Consider the following 21,907-nt stretch of genomic DNA (forward strand, 5'->3'; position numbering starts at 1 on the left):
TTTTTTGGCAACAGGTTCGTTTCTGTTTGGTGTGAGGTTCTGTGTTGTGGAGATTCTCAGGATGGATTGCAGGTGCTCATCAGTGAGGCGACTCCTGTGTGCTGTTTTGTTAGTCTTTATCACTGAGAAGAGCTTCTCACACAGATATGTGCTACCAAACATGCACAAGGTTCGAGCCGCATGTAGACGGACTTTTTTTGTTCTTCAAAGTCACCAAAGCGCCGTGCAAACTCAGTGCGCTCAGTTTATCAGCAAAGTGCGATTTGGGAACACCGTAGTGACGACTTGGTTTAACATTACTTGGCAACAGGGAAAGTGGGGCAAATTGCACTGGTGCATTTGTGTCTCCCATAAAAGCAGCTTCACTTGAAATCACTTTGTGATTGTGCACGGTAAAACGTCCGCTGAAGTGTCAGATTCTTATTTAATTCTTCTGCTTTCTGTATCTTCTGCATTGCATTCAGGTTACCCTGATGTTTTGTCTCATAGTGCCGTCTTAGATTAAATTCTGTAATTACAGCCACATTAGCTCCACAAATGAGACACACGGGTTCAGTAAACATATACTCAGCCTCCCATCGGTTTTTAAAGGCTCTATTTTCAGAATCAACTTTTCTCTTCAGCATCGTGTGAGCTAGCTTCACAATAACTTGCAGCATCATAAGCTAGACTTGATTAACGCGGTAAGTGTTTGGCAAGGCAGCTGAAGCGCTGCATTATGGGATCTGTAGTTTATTGTGTTACCAGCGCTTCATATACCCGGGCTTTAATAACAATAATACAGTATATAAAATGATCTCGCGGGCGGATATAATTACGCCGGGCGGATGTGGCCCGCGCCCTTGAGTTTGACACATATGGACTAAATAGAACTTGAAAAGATATATTTTTTAAATGTGATCGCAATTCAGATAGAGTTGACGCAGCACTACAGCCTGCATGCCTCAATAAGTCATCCTCCCTCGCTCTTACTTTTTACCGCTCATCTAATGAATACACTGAGTATGGCTTTACCAAAACAATCATTGATGGCGAATAAAGTATCCATTATTCGAGTATGTAGATCGGGATATATATATATACATATATATATACCCGTATCGCAGCGAGAAGTAGTGTGTTAAAAAGCTAGAAAAGAAAAGGGAACATTTTAAAAATAACGTAACATGACTGTCAATATACAGTATTTGTTTTGTGAGTGTTACTGAGTGTTGCTGTCATCAAGGATTTGATTATCATTATTTCTTTCAATCAGGTTCGTATTTGTAGGATGTGTTGTGTTCAAGTTACATTCCGTGTTTGTCAATCGTTGTAAAGATGACAGGTTTCATTCATCGATTCGTTTCTTACTGCATCAATAAACAGCTCGTCTTCTTCTTTATCTGAGACCTGACACACTGCATGCACGGTTTTTTACACTGTCTTCCTTTAGCGGGACATTGACTTTTTCCACGTGTGCTTTGTTTCCGCAGTAGCTGGATTTATGAATATGCTTGTATGTATCAGACGCTTCATATTTTTGCTGCCTTTTCAATTGTGTAATTGGTTTTGTTCAGCTCTTTGGAACTGTTGCTTTTATCTGTGCACTGCGCCAGTTCACGTGAGCCGCTTCGGTGTACATGCATCGAAGGTTCCCAGCTGTGCTGGTGCCATCTCGTGCTATGTCCATGGCTGTATTTAATGTTACCTTAGTCCTGGCACTTAAAACTTTCTCTCGCAGTTTCGCTGAGTTTGTACCAAACACCACCCTGACCATCTCATCTTCCTCTGCATAAGCACAGTCCTTAACCCGTGAATATTTAGTGGGAGTTTGCTATTGGATTGCCGCTGACGGACGGCCTTATATGGGCAGGCACTAAATTACAAGCGCCAGCGCAGCCTGTCTATGAACTTAATTTAAAGTGTAGGTTTACATCGTGCTTTGTTTCAAGTAGCAGAACTCATGAATATGGTTGTATATGTCACTCGCTCAATCTTATTATTTCGCTGCCTTCTAAATTATATAATGCATGTTTTCTTCAGCGCTTTTTGGAGGTCTTCCTGGTTTTCTATGTACTGCGTGATTACGTGGAGGCGTGATGATGTCACACGAAACTCCGCCCCACGGCGTTCAAGCTCATCTCCATTACAGTAAATGGAAAAACAGCTTCCAGTTATGACCATTACGCGTAGAATTTCGATATAAAACCTGCCCAACTTTTGTAATGAAGCTGTAAGGAATGAACCTGCCAAATTTCAGCCTTCCACCCACACGGGAAGTTGGAGAAAGTGATGAGTGAGTGAGTGAGTGAGTGCTTTGCGTTTTATTAGTGTATATATATCTCGAGTGGTTCAATTAACTTTTGGAGACTTCTTGTCTTCAGTGACTCTTGGAGTCGATTCAAGCAGTTTAAGTGGAAGATGCCTAATGCGCATATATATATATATATATATATATATATATATATATATATATATAAAATATCTTGAGATCATAAAGGCCACAGGTTCATGGCGCAGCAGCATAGCACCGCAGAAACAACTGCGTGCCGATCGTGGTCACGCTACAAGTGCCTGTTGCCAATGGGTGATGCAAGGAACAGTATAAATGCAGGGAACAGTTATGACTAAGGTGGGATAGGTTTATATTATATTAACACCAAAGGTTATGTGCCAATAGTTTGAACATTTTGATACAATTGAATGCTTTTCCTTTGGTATGTATACAGGTATATAAAGATTGACTTTATTTTATGTTGTGATGAATTCCTTTTTATGATGAATTTGCTTTTAATTCAGCTGGAGTCCACAACAATGGCCAAGCTAGATAAAAAACTATATAGGATTTTTCTTGTTTTGTTTAAGGGATCTATTTTTTTAACATAATGGCTACAATGAGTGGAAACTTCTGCACTGTGCTTACCAGCTGCAGAATTCATTTTTGACCATTGAAAACAAATCGCCTAAGAGATAGAGACTGGATAAAATTACCATCTGTTTTATTGCTAGTGTTATTTTTAATAAGGGTTACCCCCAACGAAACAGGCCTAACACCTCATGAGACGCTATTTTTGGGATCCATAAGTAACTTTTAAAAATTTACAGATGAAGTACTGCAATGCTGAATAATATGGATCAAAACTTTTAAGTTTTAAGCATATTGTATCTCTGTTCGTTATTGACATAACATTATAAATAATACAATAATTATAAAACATTACTAATCCTACTGTATTCTGTTTTTTTGCTCAGTCTCTGTGTCCTTCTGTGGTACACTGGTGCCACTGCTCTAAGTACAAGCTTTTTTACTTCCTGTGGGAAAGTTACTTGAAATAATAGGTCTGGATGAAAATATTCTGTCTTCATATTAGACAGCCCAGCACATACTTATACTGCAGAATGCCGAGAAAGGGGTGGACAACTACTTGGCTTATATTTCCCTGACTGTGATTGTTTCTGATTTTTTCTTTTATAAATTACTCCCTTCCAGAGGTTTACTTTCTTCTGGGAGGCTGTGGGCTGGAGTTTTTGTTTGACTCTCCTCTGTAGTTTATTGGCCATAGTTCAGTGATAATGTTACTGGACAGATATCACTTGGTTTTGTTTATGTTAATCAGTTTAGAACTGCTTTACTGTGTGTTTAAAAATATCTATATATTTATGTGTATGGGTTATGTAAATTAAGTGATAACTTCATTTAGAAGCAAGTGTCACTAGTTATCCCACTATTTAATTGATGTAATTCCGGACAAGACAAGACAAGTTGAGTCTTCCTAAGTTTTTGCATATATATAGCATATATTTATTGCATACAGTACATCCCCAAAATTCACGGGGGTTACGTTCCTAGAGCACCCGTGAATTGTGAAAAAATGCAAATTTTGGATGTGGTTAAAAAAAAAAATGCCAATTTTCATAGTTTAAACCCTAAATATGCCCCCAAAACACTTTAACTTAATTTCAGACTCAGCTTAATACATTACCTAAAAATAAAGAGTGTAAAGGTAAACCTGTATGCTGTACTGGTATGTCTCCTGCAGTGCTAGAATGTAAAATATCGATGCTAGCGCTATATGCACTGTAATTCATGCAAGCGCATTTTCATTGCCAGAAGCCTTAGATGGTGCAGCTCGTTTCAGCGGCATCTTGGGGCTTTAACTGCTAAACTGCCACATACTTGGGGGTTAACGCATCCCTGGACACCAAATACTTTTTTGCTGCACTTTAAGTAAACATCACAATTAACAAAGAAAAAGTGAAATCTTAAAGTAAAAACTTTTTTTTTCATGCAAACAGCATCATAATTACTGCAACACTGATCATTTTACACACTGCTAATGAACTGTAAAAACTATTTTAAAAACTACTGGAACAATATGTACAAAGGGCAACTGACGCCATGGATGCAAATCACTGAGCCAACTGCGTTTAAGCTGGCTGTAAGCAAGCACACAGGATAAAGTGCTAACGCTGGCAGGCTAGTCTTAGTGCAGCTTGGGTCACAGAATTGCACACAAGCACTTTAAACAAACACGTCTCTTTCAGAAGTAAAAGGTGCTCAGCATGCAGTTAGTTAACGATTAAACAATAGACAAACATCATAGGGGAGCACAACCCCTGTCTGGGGGAGAAGAGGAAAACAAAGCAATCAGCCAAAAGGACCAGTACGGTTGAGGCTTTTAAGTAAGCGTAGCATCAAGGGAGAAGCCGCAATTGAGAAGACGGTGATTTATTTATGTTTATGGTGGAGATTCCAGCCTTGACCCAACGTGCGCACTCTCAGGTAGACAATCCAGACGCACAAAACGATCCAGGACAAAATGAATAAGTACAGGTAACCCAACAGAAGGCAGACAGGCAGGAACTTGAAACACAAATTACAAAAACTTTTTTTTTTTTTGCTTTTGGTCACTGGCCCCCTTTTTAAAAGCCACGCTGACATCTTTTGACCTCAACAACTCCAGCACCGTCAACAGAAGACCAATCAGAGCCACTGCAGGGACTGTTGGGAGTTGCAGTTTCAAATTACTATTGGCTACTTTCACCATCCCAAGTCGTGGTTTTCTCTACAGCTGCTTCCTGTTCTCTCTACAGTACAGTATTACCACGGAAAAAGCCATAAAAATTGCGGAGGATATTTGTGGTTTCCGGTAACAATTACTAGTTAGGTTCTAAGGAAAAATCCGCGAATGACTGAGGCTGCGAACTTGGGGGTCTACTGTATATATATATTTCACATATATACAGTGCCCTCTACTATTATTGGCACCCCTTGTAACAATTAATAAGAAGGGTTAGAAAAAAAAAAATCACTGCTGAAGAACCATCATCTTGCACTGAAAAAATGAGAAATCTGACTTTTAATTGAAACAAGTTCATTCAAAGAAAAACAAACCCCTCATCAAGAAATAAATATTTTAACAAAAACACATGCCACCTCATTTTTTAGCAGTATATTCAGATAGTTATGTCTCTCCTTTTTTTCCTTCACTTGTAATTGAAACTGTTTACAATTGCACCTTTGGACTTTGAAGACAACCTCCATCTCAGTCCCATAATCACCCAACCCACACCCTTTTTACTCAATAGAATTATTTTTAGGGATTTTGGTCTTGTCCGTTGCAAGAGATGAAGATCTGAGACAGTGCTCCCCTGGTAGTGGTGTTATGTAGCTTTTTCTTTTAACCATCTGAGAAATTATTTATTTAGTCACAAGCTACATCAGGATATAAAAGACCTATTGGTAGATTTAAGCAATAACTTTGATGTAAACCTTAAAAAAAATGAGCAAGAATTGATGAACAAATACTAGAAAATATGGAACAAAATTAAGAATAAGAGTACTTGGTGCTCACATGGAAGTAGTTAAGGAAACATGTATAACTCCTATTAAAGAAGCTGAACAACTGACATCTACCTGCACACCAAAATCCAGCTGCAGCAGAATCCAAATGCAAAGTGCTCGGTGATAAAATTGCTGCATTTGAAGATATGTATAGAAGGAACTACATCAGAAGTGAACGCCTTCCTGAAAACCGTAATGTCCAAACTCGGTGAAATTCATAGCTGAACTATTTTCTAAAATAATCTGAGAGGACTATAAATCCGGCTCTGAGATCTCAGTAGTTTATCACATAAGTGGATCGAATGCCTCAAAACCAAGAGGTCTGATTGTCCAATTTGATTAACTACAGGTTAAAGATAATTTGTTGCCGATTCTCAGACAGAAAGATTTTATATTTGAAAATAACCACTTTCATATTTTCCCAGATTGTTATCCTTCAACAGCTGCAAACAAGCTGAATTCTATAATATTAAACAGCGCTTACGCAAAGCTGAAATGAGATACAGCCTCTTTTTTCCAGCTAAACACTGTGATTGTTAATGGCCAATTCTACATCTTTAGTTCTCCTAAAGAAGCAGAAAAAGTGCTAAAAAGACTGATCCCAAAATCTAAAATATGAACATGAGTCATATCATGTCCTGGTAATGCAAAAAAGAGTCTGCTTGCAAAGTGGTCTGTAATGTAACATTTGCTGTAAATATACATTCTATTTCCTTTTTGACCACTTTTTTTAATTAATATATTGAAATTTATTCTATTAAATACATGTATAATTTGGTAACCATTAAGTAATTTAAAGTGTCATTAAAATGAAAAAGTTCCTCTCTTTTTTTACCCCAAAGGGAACTGTTCAACATCATTCCCTAGTTTATTTGTATCTGGACTGTACAATCATGATATCTCAATTTCAATTCTTACATCATCACTTTTGCGTTTGTTTTGTCTTGGCATGTCAGAGGACTGGAAATCTGTGATGTGTGGTATAGCCTCACTTGGGGAGGCAAAATGGGGTGAGTGGGAGAGAAAGAGAGCAAGTTAATTGTTATTTATCTTTTCACCCCAATAACTGTAAGTGCCAACATAATAACAAGCTCCTTAGCCATAATTTCTGGCAATAATATGGAATCAAGGATACAGCTAATTAATGAAACAATGCACTACTTTTAGTTAAGATTACAAAATGTCCTCAATAGTTCAGAAGCAATATTTATCTGACCAAGCAGTAAATTTGTAAGCTTGAATGTCAAAGGTTTCAATCATAATCTTAAGAGGACAAAATATTCTCTCACCTAACAGGCATAAATGCCAAGGTAGTATTTTTACAGGAGACTCACTTAAGTAAGGCACAATTAAAATGTCAAAAGATTGGACTGGCCCATTTTTTTACTCGAGCTATACAAAGAAAACTTGAGGTGTGGGAATCTTAATGCATAAAACATTCTTATATGTAGCATCAGACATTGTATCTAATCCTGAAGAGTGATGTGTCATAGTGATGGGTAATTTATTCAAATTTGAAGTAATTCTGATAAAAATCTATGCTCCTGATGTGGATGATAGAGATTTGGTCCAACATGTACTTGCATATATTGCTAATATGAGCCCTCATTAAATTATTATGGCTGGAGACTTTGTGTTTTAAATCCAGATCTTGGTAAGTCCTCAACTATAGTGGCAATAACATCTAATACTCCCAAAAACAATTACACAGTGTGTAATGGATGATGACTTATCAGACCCATGTAGATTCTTAAATCCAAACTCAAGAGAATATTCCTTTTTCTCACAAGTACATCATAGTTACTCAAGAACTGATTATTTCTTTATAGATAATTTATTGCTCACTATCAAATCTTGAAAGTATGACGCTACTGTTATCTCTGATAATAGCCCTTTGATCATGGAAATTGAATCACTATGCCATACACTCTCATTCTGTAGCTGGCATCTTAAACCCCCCTGTCATTAACAGGTGAGAACTTTACAGGATTCACCTTCAAACAAATTGATTTTATTGATTTTTTTAAGAGACAAATGCTTCCTCAGAAGTCTCTGCAGGAATACTCTGAAAGCTTTTTTTAAGGGGACAGATTATTTCATATTTTTCCCATTTAAAAAAAAAAAAACTAAAAAACTGGAGACCATGAAGGTGTCAGAGTTATTCAGCAAAATGAACAGAATAGATCTAAAATATGTCAGTCTCCAAATGAGACACTTTATATCAGAAAAAAGGTTCTGCAATCAGAATTTGACATCTTGAGAACAAAAGAAACTGTGAACATTAAAAGAAGACTAATAAGATCTAAGGTCAACAAATCCACAACGCAGTAACAGAAATTACCAGCAGAGATGGAGATAAAATCATTGACCATAAAAATATAACCCACACATTTAGAGAGTACAAGATGTCCTTATATTCTGATCAGTTTAAAGAAGAAAAAACACATTCTAATGTGTTTTGGATGTATAGTCGACCCCCGCAAAGTCGCGGTTCACAGTTTGTGGCCTCAGTCGTTCACGGATTTTTCCTTAGAAACTAATAATTGTTTGCGGAAACCGCAAATATCCTACACAATTTTTTTTATGTCTTTTCTCATGGCAATACTGTACTGTAAAGAGAACACAAAGCAACCATAGAGGAAAACGCGGTTTAGGATGGTGAAATACCCCTGTACTCAGGAGGTGGGAGGTTTGAAAGTAGCCAATCCGAGAGCGTGATTCATTTCTATTTGCTGCCGATTGGCTGCTGCCCTGTGACGCATCTCCAACAGATATAGCCCATAATTATCGCATCATAATAGTTTACCGTGTGAAGCTATCTCGAGTGTTTCACCGAGTGTTCTCGGGTTTATCGTTTTGTTCTTCTTAAAGCACAAAGATGGCACCCAAGCGCCTGAAGAAGAGGAGCGACCCGAGGAGTTGTAAATCCTCTGCTTTGCTGTGCAGTCATTATCTTCATTACATACCTTCATCATACTGCACAGCTAATTCATCATCATCATCTTCAATCAATATCATTCATTATTGGTAAGTACCCATACATTTTACTGTATTTTTATTAAATTAATGACTGTATTTACCCTACTTTAACCAAAGAAAATGACAGTGCATACCAAAGACAACACACTTGCATGAATTACAGTACATATAGGGTTATTTTACATTGCGTGAGACATAGCAGTACAGTATATGGGTTTACCTTTACATTCTTTTTTTTAGGGTAATGTATTAAGCTGAGTTTGAAATGAAATTTAAGTATTTTGGGGACATATTTAGGGTTTAAACTATAAAAATAGGCATTTATAGGCATTTTTTGACCACATCCAAAATTCACATTTTTCACAATTTGTGTGTGCTCTAGCAACGTAACCCACGCAAATTTTGGAGATCAACTGCATTACAAATACCACAGCTAGATAATTTTAGTGCAGAGGAACTGGACAAACCTCTGACACTCTCAGAATTATTGGATGCTATAAACTTACTCCAAGTGGGAAAGCAGCAGGCCCTGATGGCTACTCAGTGGAATTTAATTTAAAAAATTCCAATAAATTAGCTCTGTTATTATTACCAATGTTTAAAGAAGCCAGACACAGCAAAAGTCTACCTCAAACTTTTCTGCAAATATTAACTACCATCTTTCCAAAGAAAAATAAGGACATCATACAGATAAATTTAATTTCTGAAAAATGATGTTAAGATCCAAAGTTCTAGCTAGAAAGATTGAGAAAGTGCTTCCTTCTGTAATATCACAAGACAAAACCAGGTTTATTAAAGGCAGACACTTACTGTAGCTTCTAATCTACAGCATCTCTTTAATATAATATACTCACCCATAAAATCTAATACACCAGAGATGATCTTATCTTGGATGGAAAAAAGTATTTGACAACCGTAGACGAAAATGGTGGAATGAGGTTACCTATTCACCACATTGCATAAATTTGGGTTTGGCTGGATATATGGATGGATAAAACTATGTTATACCAGTCCAGAAGCCTCTGTCTATATTAACAACATTATCTCAAAATACTTCAGACTAAAATGTGGTACTTGACAATGGTGTCCCTATCACCAACTGCCACTGATCCATTGGCCTTTCACTTTCAAAATGCATTAGAGATAAAAGGTATTATCATCAAATAAGAACTTGAACAGAAAATATCACTATATGAAGATGATATGGTACTGTATATATCAGACCCACAAACATCCTTACCAGTAGTCCTTTAATGCACTAACAGAATTTCAAAAGAGTGCTTTATCCAGTGAGCTGTTTACTCAATACAGACTGGACATTTATCCATTTATTTTACCAGAACAGTCTACATATCTAGGGGGTAAACATCACAAGTATAACATCTTTTCAACAAAATTTTGCTATCAGAATGGGAAAAATATCAAACAAAATGTGAACAAATGTTCTACCCTCCATCTCCATTAGCAGGGAGAATGAAGACATTAGAACAATCTAGATGAGAATAGGCCATTCAACCCAACAAAGCTCACCAGTCCTTTCCACTTGCTTCTTCCATAAAAATATCAAGTTGAGTTTTGAAAGTCCCTAAAGCCTTACTGTTTACCACACTACTTGGTAGCTTATTCCAAATGTCTATCATTCTTTGTGTAAAGAAATACTTCCTAATGTTTGTGCAAAATAAACCCTTGACAAGTTTCCAGCTGTGTCCCTGTTTTCTTGATGAACTCATTTTAAAATAACAGTCTCAAACCACTGTGCTAATTCCCTTCACAATTTTAAACACTTCAATCATGTCACCTCTTAATCTTATTTTGCTTAAACTGTATAGGCTCATCTCTTTAATCCTTTCCTCATAATTCAACTCCTGTAGCTCTGGAATCAGCGTAGTTGCTCTTCTCTGGACCTTTTCCAGTGCTGCTATCTCCTTTTTGTAGCCTGGAGACCAAAACTGCCCACAGTACTCCAGATGAGGCTTCACCAGTGCATTATAAACCTTGAGCAGAACCTTCTTGGACTTGTACTCCACACATCGTGCTATACTGTATAAGCTAACATTCTGTTTCCCTTCTTAATGGCTTCTGAATACTGTTGGAAAGTCAATACCTTAGAGTCCACTAGGGCTCCTAAATCCTTTTCATAAGGTGTACTCTCAATTTTCTCACTGCCCATTGTGTATTCAAACCTAACATTTTTACTTCCTATGTGTAATACTTTACATTTACTGACATTAAATTTCATCTGCCACAAATCTGCCCAAGCCTACATGCTATCCAAATTCTTCTGTAATGATATAACGGATTCCAAATTATCTGCTAATCTACCTTTCTTGGTATCATCTGCAAACTTAACCAACTTGTTACTTATATTCCTATCTAAATCATTTATATATATTAAAAATAGCAGCTGCCTTAGTACTGACCCCCGTGGAACATCACTCTTAATATCAGCCAATTCTGATGAGGTTCCTTGCACCATCACCCTCTGTTTCCTGTGTCTGAGCCAATTCTGCACCCATCTAAAAACATCACCCTGAACATCCAGTACTTTTAGTTTGATGCCCAACCTCTCATGTGGCACCTTATCAAAGGCTTTCTGAAAGTCAAGTCAAATAATATCATATATTCCACTTTGATCATATCCTTTTGTTGCCTCCTCATAGAATTCCAGCATGTTAGTAAAACACGACCTCCCTCTAATGAACCCACGCTGACTGTTCCTAATAACTCTTATCCTTGCCAGGTGTTGCTCAATCTTATCCTTAATAATTCCTTCCATTAATTTTCCCGTGATGCATGTTAAACATACTGGCCTATACTGTACTTGCTTGGATCAGCCCCGTCACCCTTTTCATATAATGGGATGATATTTACCATTTTCCAGTCCTTCAGAATCTCATCTCTCCAGTGCGTAGGGACTTCCTAAAAATTTGTGTAAAGGGGTTATATATGTACTCGCTAGCCTCCTTAAGAACTCAAGGGTAAATATTATCTGGTCCTTGTGATTTGTATGATTTCAGCCTATTTAATCTGAGCAGTGCTTCCTCCCTCTACAATTTCCAAATCCCTCAGTACCACCTTAGTAGTCCCCATTGACCTCTGGGAGGTTATTCACTTGCTCACTTGTGAAGACCTCAATAAAATGTAAGTTTAGGGCACCCGCTATTTCATTGTCTATATCTTTTAATTCCCCTTTACTATTTCTTATGCACTTCACCTCCTCCTTGACTGTTCTTTTACTACTAAAATACTGAAAGAATCTCTCTAACCTTATCTACTATATTCCACACCAACTGTCTTTTAGCCTCCCTTATATCCTTTTTAATGGTTGCTCTCATGTTCTCATATGCTCTAAGATTCACTTTGCAGTCATTAGTCTTATATGCCTTATAAAGCAGTTTTTTCCTTTGCAGTTTCTTTTTAAAACCTCACCTCTATTAATGCACAGTGGAGTTTTTTAAAATTTCCTATTAATTCCAAATTTAGGTATGTATCTGTCCTGCACAACATGTGCAACATTTTTAAACCTGTTCCACTGTTCCTCGACTGTGTCCACACTTAAAAGCTTATCCCAGTCTATCCTCCTTAAACTTTGCCGCACCTGTTCAAAATTTGCCCTACAAAAGTTCAACTTAACAATTTTAGTCTTTGCATCTGCAATCTTACAAAATACTGAGAACTGTATTATATTATGATCACTTGACCTTAGTGGTTCAATCACCTCTACACCCTCAATTCTATCATGATTATTACAAAATACTAAAACCAGACAAGCTTTACCCCATGTTGGTGCTTTAACATACTGTGTTAAAAAACAATAACCGATTACTTCTAAAAACTCTTGTGCTCCTCCATCTGCAAGGTTACCCCAGTTAATATTTAGGTAATTAAAGTCCCCCATGACTATAATATCTCCCTGTAAACTTGCCTTTTTGATATTACTTAAAAGATTTGTGTTGAAATTACTGTCTGAATTGGGTGGCCTATAACACACTCCTAAAATAAGACTGCTTTACCTAATATTTTCCAGGCGAAGCCACACGTTCTCACTAAGATGGGGCTCATCATCCAACTGAAGAGGACTTACATTTAAATTCTGTTTGACAAAAACAGCAACCCCACCTCCTTTTCTGTTCTATTTCCATTATTGCTATAATCTAATAATTATGCTCTGCTACATACAGCTCCAACTCACTTAACTTATTTTTGATACTTATAGCATTAAGTCAAGCTATTTTTAATTTGTTACTCCTTCTACATTTAAATGTTGGCTTAGAATTTACATCACTAAACATTTTTATTACTACACTGTTGTTTGTTCCTCCATGCATAGATCTAAACCTGGCTTGTCCTAAACTCCCTTACAAAAACACTCCAATTTAAACAATCCTCGACTAGCCTACTCATACGCATCCCCAATACATTGGTGCCCCACCAGTTCAGATGTAACCCATCATGGCAGACCAGGTCCCATCTATTCCAAAAGGAGTTCCAATGCCACATAAACCTATACCCTTCTACCCAGCACCAAGTATTGAGCCACGCATTAAGCCTTCTAATCTGACCTGGACTGGCACATGACACAGGCAGAACTTCAGAGAAAGCTACCTTGTCAGTTCTGCTCCTCATCCTCGCACCTAACTTTTTGAATTTGGATCGCAGAACTGACAAGACAACCCTTACGTATGTCATTTGTTCCAACATGGACATTGACAACTGGATCCACCCCCGCTCTGGCCAAGAGCCTATCCACCCTTCCAGGGATGTCACTTACCTGTGCAAACAGAAGGCAACACACCGTGAGACTCTCCGTCTCTGGAGCACACTTAAGCTTCGATCCACCTAATGACGGAGTTCCCAACTATCACTACCTCTCTCTTTCTGGAAACTGGTTTTGAGGTGGCCCAATTTGTGTAAAGATTTAGACAGTAGAACCTTTTGTCATGATGCAAAAATGCTCATTCCTATGGCTAAACAGCTTATCATATGGGTCATTCCAGGTCAAATTAACCAGTGGCCAACGCACTTCGCATTCAAAAATTCTGGAAAAATTACAAAGTGTACCCAAATTAATCAGGAAACACCCTATAAATGTTTTTTGATGCAAGATCAATACTTTCCAAGATACAGCAAGTTTACCAAGTGGAGGGGGTGTCCATTTTATTGGGCTGTTTGATGTTTTCCATTACATTTCACAAGTCCATAGCTCAAGAATGAAACCACTGAGCAGGCTCAGACTTAGCACGCTGGTACATTAATTGGTATAGTATGTGATGAAATTAAAACATTTGGTCCTGATGACCCTGCATGGTCAAAGCAGCCCCTTGAAATTGACCATAAATTAATTTGAGTTTTTGGCTTAGCTATGCTTAGGCCTCAGAAACACATACTTGTAACCAACATAGACTTTTTTCCTTATTCAGATAACTATACAGGCTTTCTGAAAAAGCAATAAACAGGAAAATAACTGTATCTAGGCTTGAAAAGCAGGCCTCTCAAATCCAAAAAAATGCTGGGTTTCATTTTCAGAGCACCCTAACAGCATATGGGAATGAACACATAATTTTTAAATATTGTCCCTTCTTTCTAAAAATGCAAACCTTACTTTTCGTATGCAAAAATTTCACCTTTATTTTCCATCCAAAACATAGGCTGAATGCACCATGTGTGAATAATAGTAATCACTGAGTTTCCAATGAGTAAGTTATCAAAAATGTCAAACTTTTGTCATATCAATTGTTGAGGTCCTCTCTCATGTTGCTGAACAGAGCATGCAATTTTCCATGGCCAAAACAGTACCTGGCACTCAAGAATACCACCTGCTACATCCCTACAGAAGATGGCAAACTCAAAGTCAGCCAGGTGTCTGGTGAAGACGGTCAATTGACTGTCAAAATATTCACCACTGAAGCAGCAGCTGAGATCCTGTCCTCTCACAATCACACTCCTGATGAATCAGATGCGTCCCTCACATTAGACCAGTGTCCTATTGGAGGCTATGTTGGGTGCATGTATGATGAAAAGTTGGATTGGTGTGATTCGTGACACGAGTGAAGCGGAATCAAACATCCTGATACGTTTCATGCATCCAAACTATCCTGCACAGTCTTTTCATTAGCCACCTAGAGACAATACTTGTTGGGTGCCATCACAGTGTGTCACTGTACTGCTTAGTGCACCTACAACAGTCAGTGGGAGGTAGTACCATCTTGATCTCAAAGACAAAGATGCCCTGCACTCTGCACTTCGAAAGAAACAGAAATGAAATGGATCACATTCCCTGCTGCTGCAATACCAAGATGTTAACGTTTAATTGCAACAAGTGTTGTATTTAATGATAAAAAACCCCAACCAATGCCGGATAAATGGAGAGGATTACGTCAGGAAGGGCATCTGGTGTAAACTTTTGCCGAATTAATATCAGGACAAAAATACAAATTTCCATACCGGATCAGTAGGATGCCGGGTTAACAACGACTGCCACCAGTACCATTAGACAACAGGGTGCTGGCAGAAATTAGGCTACTGTTGGCTGATGAAGCCGAAGAAGGAGAAGAACAGGAAGGAGATGAGTCCAGAGGCAGGAGGAGAGGAGGAAGGTAAAGAGAGTGGAACTAAGGGTAGAAACTTTGAATGTTGGCAATATGACGGTTAAGGGGAGAGAGTAAGCCGATGTGATGGAGAGAAGGAAGGTTGATATATTGTGCGTGCATGAGACTAAATGGAAGGGGAGTAAGGCCAGGTGGGATGGGTGTGCGATGGATGAGACAGAAGATTTTTGGAGTGAGTTGGATGAAGTGATGAACAGTGTACTCGAGAGACAGAAAGTGGTGATTGGAGCGGATTTCAATGGACATATTGGTGAAGGGAACAGAGGAGACAAGGAGGTGATGGGTAGGTATGGTGTCAAGGAGAAGAATGAAGAAGGCCAGATGATAGTGGATTTTGCCAGAAGGATGGACATGGCTGTGGTGAATACATATTTTAAGAAGAGGGAAGAACACAGAGTGACATACAAGAATGGAGGAAGATACACACAGGTAGATTACATTGTATGCAGAAGAGTCATTATCTGAAGGAGACTGAAGTCTGCAAAGTGGTGGCAGGGGAAACTGTAGTCAAGCAGCATAGAATGGTGGTATGTAGGATGATGTTGAAGATCAAGAAGAGGAAAAGAGTGAGGGCAGAGCCAAGGATCAAATGGTGGAAGTTGAAAAAGGAAGACTGCAAGGTTGAGTTTCAGGGAGGAGGTGACAGGCACTGGATGGCAGTGAAGAGTTACCAGACAGTTGGGCAACTACAGCAGATGTAGTAAAGGTGACAGCAAGAAGTGTGCTTGGCTTGACATCTGGACAGAGGAAGGAAAAAAGGAAACCTGGTGGTGGAATGGGGAAGTGCAGGAGAGTATGCAGAGGAAGAGGATGGCAAAGAAGAAGTGGGATAGTCAGAGAGATGCAGAAAGCAGAAAAGAGTACAAGGAGATAAGGCGCAACGTGAAAAGAGAGGTGGCTATGGCTAAAGAAAAGGCGTATGATGAATTGTATGAGAGGCTGGACACTAAGGTGGGAGAAAAGGACCTGTACCGATTGGCTAGACAGAGGGACATTGCTGAGAAAGATGTGCAGCAGGTTAGGGTGATAAAGGATAAAGATGGAAAACTACTCACAAGTGAGGAGAGTGTGTGGAGCAGACAGAAAGAGTACTCTGAGAGACTGATGAATGAAGTGAACAATAGAGAGAGAAGGTTGGATTATGTAGAGGTAGTGAATAAGTACGTACAACGGATTAGCAAGGAGGAAGTAATGACAGCTATGATGAAAAATGGAAAGGCCGTTGGTCCTGATGACATACCTGTGGAAGCATGGAGGTGTTTAGGAGAGATGGCAGTGGAGTTTTTAACCAGATTGTTTAATTGAATCTTGGAAAGTGAGAGAATGCCTGAGGAGTAGAGAAGAAGTGTACTGGTGCCAATATTTAATAATAAGGAGGATGTGCAGGACTGTAGTAACTACAGGGCGATATAATTGATGAGCCACAGTATGAAGTTATGGGAAAGAGTAGTGGAAGCTAGGTTAAGAAGTGAGGTGATGATTAGTGAGCATCAGTATGGTTTCATGCCAAGAAAGAGCACCACAGATGCAGTGTTTGCTCTGAGGATGTTGATGGACAAGTATAGCGAAGGCTAGATGGAGTTGCATTGTGACTTTGTGGACCTGGAGAAAGCGTGTAACAGTGTGCCTTGAGAGAAGCTGTGGTATTGTATGAAGAAGTTGGGAGTCACAGAGAAGCACGTAAGAGTTGTACAGGATATGTATGAAGGAAGTGTGACCGTGGTGAGGTCTGCGGCAGGAGTGACCGATGCATTCAAGGTGGAGTTGGGATTACATCAGGGATCGGCTCTGAGCCCTTTCTTATTTACAATGGTGATGGACAGGTTGACAGACAAGATTAGACAGGAGTCCTTGTGGTCTATGATGTTTGCATTGTGATCTGTAGTGATAGTAGGGAACACGTTGAAGAGACGCTGGAGAGGTGGAGATGCAAGGAGTAGAGTTTTTGAAGGTTAACGAGTTTAAATACTTGGGATCAACACTACAGAATAATGAGGATTGTGGAAGAGAGGTGAAAAAGAGTGCAGGCAGGGTGGAATGGGTGGAAAACAGTGTCAGGAGTAATTTGTGATAGACAGGTATCAGCAATAGTGAAAGGGACGGTTTACAGGACGGTAGCGAGACCAGCTATGTTATATGGGTTGGAGATTGTGGCACGGACCAGAAAGCAGGAGACAGAGCTGGAGATGGCAGAGTTAAAGATGCTAAGATTTGCACTGGGTGTGACGAGGGTTTATAGGATTAGAAATGAGAACATTAGAGGGTCAGCTCAAGTTGGAGGCAAAGTCAGAGAAGTGAGATTGCGTTGGTTTGGACATGTACAGAGGAGAGATGCTGAGTATAATGGGAGAAGGATGTTAAGGATAGAGCTGCCAGGTACGAGGAAAACAGAAAGGCCCAAGAGGAGGACATGCAGATGATGGGTGTAACAGAACAAGATACAGAGGACAGAAAGATATGGAAAAGGATGATCTGCTATGGCAACCCCTAATGGGAGCAGCCTGAAGAAGAAGAAGAAGTTGTATTTAATATGGTTTTAGTGAATTGTTTCGATTAATCCTATACCCAAGTTAGTGATGAAAAACTTTACGATTATCATTACTGACAAATGGTGAATTTAACTCATGTTTAGAATGGAAAAGAAAAACAAAATATTCACATAAGAAAAGAAGGGACTATGTATGATACAGGAACAACAATTTTAAAAACATCTGGACATTTCTACAGTGCATTAAGCTAGTCTGGTGCATTTTTTGTTTGTTCATAACCTTTTGAAAAGCCCTGTGTAGGTATTTAAACATGGAAAAAAATTCAGCAGGCTGTATCAGTTAGAACGCTTTCTGAAAGCCTAATCATGGCAATTTTTTTTCCCCATTTTTGAAGGTGTGCTCTTATCAAATGGGGTCATCTGGATCAAATTTTTTTTAACATACCATACCTACAAAAGTACCAGTATGCAAAATTTGACCCTGCTAGGTGGTTTAGTTCTTGAGATATTATCTTGTGAAATTGATGAAAAAATAAATGTGTCAAATTTGACATAACTCTCCCCACACAAAATTGGCTGTCTTGGAAAGTACTGATCTCACATCAAAATCATTTTACAGGGTGTCTCCTGGATAACATGGGTACAATTGGTATGTTTTTCAGAATTTTTTCAGACCTAAATACGTGGGAATAATGGAAAATTGATTGATTTGACACAGAATGACCCATATATTTGAGGACACCAGTAAAAATTAAGGATAGCAGCAGTCAAGACAGAATCCAAAACACACTACTTGTTCCTCACACAAAGGGTCATGGAAATTTAAAATAAAATAATAAGTTATGTAGCTGAAGTAGAAGACCTGACAACTTTAAAAAGAATCTGAATGAGATAGCAGAATTATTAGTTACAGCAACTTACTGCTTGGGTGGGTGAATAGTGCCTTCTTGTTTGTTAAATGTCTCCAAAAGGCAGAAAACAGTGAACAGTATATGTAGGAAAGAGAAGACCATGTTTAGAACATTTCGGTGCTGAAGATTTTAACTGTTTTCACAAAAACACATTTTCAAAAAGGCAGGCAAGAAGGTTTCAGGCAAAATGAAAAGTAAAAATAAACAGTGTAAAAGAAAAAGAACTAGCACATTCATGCGTGACACCTCACTTGGGCAGACTACTTGTTGCAGTATTGATTCACAATCTTGTTTTATGGTTCTAATTTCATATAAGTATAGGTATAATCAGTCAAAATAACTTATTATATATGTTCACACTGTGCTCTGAATTCCTGCTGCTTACTATATAACAGTAATGATATATCCTATGATAAAATGTTTGAAATTTAAGGCAGACAAAACTGAATAACTTACTATTATTACTACTTCTGCCCTTTTTTTGGTTTTCTGTAAATAATAAACTGACCCATTGTTATCATATCATTCTAAATTATTTTTTTATGCTCTCACTTTTGTTTGGGAAATATTCCAAAATACATCTGAAGCATGTTTTTAAAATTTTTAACAGTGTTAATGCTTTGAAAAAACAGATTGGTGAAAATATCTTTTGGACTAAATTTAAATCTTTGTTTTTTAATAATAAAAGGTGACAAGCTCCTCATTCCACATTTCTCTCTGTGCTGCAATAACTGCCTTAGCAGCTCATCTGTCAATCATACAGTCTGTATTTTTATGCCATGCCTGCATTCTTAAGGATTTTGCAAATGCCCTTGCCAAAAACCTAAGGCTGCATATCATGTTACATTCCAATAATAGTTAAAATACCTGCCTGACATGAAATGGTCTGTTGTATTTGAGTAGGCACACAAATCACCATATTAGCCATTTGATACTACAGTATTTGTGTTTCGAAAATGCCTTTGTTTATCATACTGTATTAGAAAGATGCACATGCTTCCAAGCATGTGATGTGCAAAAAACAACTGCAAGAAGAGAGAAAGCACTTTGGACATATCAATACAAAACAATGACCATCTTTTGGAGCAATTTACTCTAAAACATTTTTGTGTATCCACTTTAGCTTCATTTGTAGGAAAGATATCATTTGACAATAAAATTCTTAGAACAACTGCAATTCCCTTTCTTTCCATAACAGTAAAAATACTAATAAAAAACTGTTTGTGGAGTTCAGTAGTCATGACACTGAAGCTTCTGATCCCAGAATGAAGTTCTTTCTGAGTAGCACTCCAAAAGACACTGTCAAATTTTTGCTGGAAAAGAGCTGCCAAGGGGATAAGCTGTACAAGATGTTTTGTCTGAACTTTAATATAATGATGACACCACCTAAAAGGAAACAGGATTTTTAGTTTTAATGTTGTGAAAGTACTTTCCTAACTCAGACTTAGTAATCCAATAGATGGTTACTCTGAGTCTTGTCTAGTCTTAGAATGTTGTCTTTTCTTTATCACACACACTTCAGCACCAGAAGATCATTTCTGGTTCAAAGAGGGACTTTCTGGTGGTGTCAAAATCTCTAATATCAGAAAGGTCACAAGTAGGATAGAAAGCCAGACTTTAGTAATACAGTACTGCAAAAATAAGTTACCTCTGATCTGTGTTTTGAAGATCCAAGAACTTGCTGGGTTCAATCTGTTCAAAATTAATTTTTTCAACAAGTGCCAAAGCTGCATTCTGTTGTTCAGGATCAGTGATTCCCATCTGTTAACCAAAAATTAAAAAGAAAGATTTTTGTCTCCAGATCCATACTAGATAAAAAATACAGATCAGTCACCGGTCACCCCAGTGCTCACACAAAAAAGGGAATGTCCTAGCATTTATTTTACCGTTAATCATAATAAAGATACACTCCTCCTGTATTTTATAATTTTGTCTTAAATATTACGTTGTCAGTAGAAGAATTAAAGATACATTCAGCAAAATAATCAGTCTTATTTCTTATTATTGAGTATAATATGCATAGATTGCATTATTAAATATGCCTAAAAGTGAGAAATTGACTCATTAACCATATATTATAAGCCTTTGTTAATACATGGTTTACACTCAATTGCAGCTTTTTTTTTGCATATATATATATATATATATACACACATATACACACACACACACACATACACATACACACACATACACACACACACACACACATATGTGAGCACATAAAAATTGCAGCCTTCAAATGGTTTAGCTTTTACTAAATGTAGCTCCATTATTCCAGAGTACAGGTTTTATTCTGTAGTACATATAAATATTAACAGTAACAGTAGCTTTACAATTAATTTTCAGAAATGAGTTATGCTGTGTTAACAGCCACACACACTGAGTTTCTGCAATTATACACCTCTTTAACACATTACATGCCCTGTCATTAGAAACATCGTGTAAATTTAATTTTAATTTGTAAGGAACATATGGAGCATCTTGCTTTATTGTGTGAACTAGCCACAAGTAAAAATAAGCCAATTAGAAAAAAAGATAGCTGGTGTTGTCCATCCAACTATCTATGTCAATCACATACAGAGAGTGAATGTAAAGTCTCCATTCTCAAATCGCCACTCTTTATGCTGCTGCATTTAAAAAAATGATTAAGGTTGCTATTATTGTATGATACTAAAAGTTAAAACTAGAATAATTCACAGCTATCTATGACCACATTGTGCAAAGTGAGCATGAATCATGTACTTTTATTTCTAAACTAATTACCTAGTGAGATAAAAGTCAAACAGGAAAGCCACTTTGTGTGCCATGAAAGAGCAGCACAATTTTTCTGCTTTGTTGAGCGAAACCAGGCAATTTTTTTAAACAGACAATACCCCAAATTTCTGTTCTAAAATTCTAGACCTGAGACTTTTGTTATATTTTGTTGAAAGCTGACTAAATGATAACAATGCTTCAACAAGCTAAAGCCTAAACCTGTAACATAATTTAGGACTTAGCAAAATCAAATGTATGCAGCATATTTGCTTATAAAACAACAAATAGCAGTTATCTCAAGCACAAATAATGGCAATATGTGCATTTCTTTGAAAACACG

General features: G+C 37.7%; 1 protein-coding gene across 1 annotated transcript in view; it reads right to left on the minus strand.

The window, feature by feature from the left end:
* asz1 (ankyrin repeat, SAM and basic leucine zipper domain containing 1) overlaps positions 1-21,907 on the minus strand; it is a 206,667-nt gene that overhangs the window by 28,653 nt on the left and 156,107 nt on the right. Inside the window, exon 10 of the mRNA XM_039761401.1 lies at positions 20,459-20,571. Coding sequence (XP_039617335.1) covers positions 20,459-20,571 — 113 coding nt within the window. The remainder of the gene's footprint in view (positions 1-20,458; positions 20,572-21,907) is intronic.

The sequence above is a fragment of the Polypterus senegalus genome, chromosome 8 (assembly GCF_016835505.1).
Source record: "Polypterus senegalus isolate Bchr_013 chromosome 8, ASM1683550v1, whole genome shotgun sequence".
NCBI lineage: Eukaryota > Metazoa > Chordata > Cladistia > Polypteriformes > Polypteridae > Polypterus > Polypterus senegalus.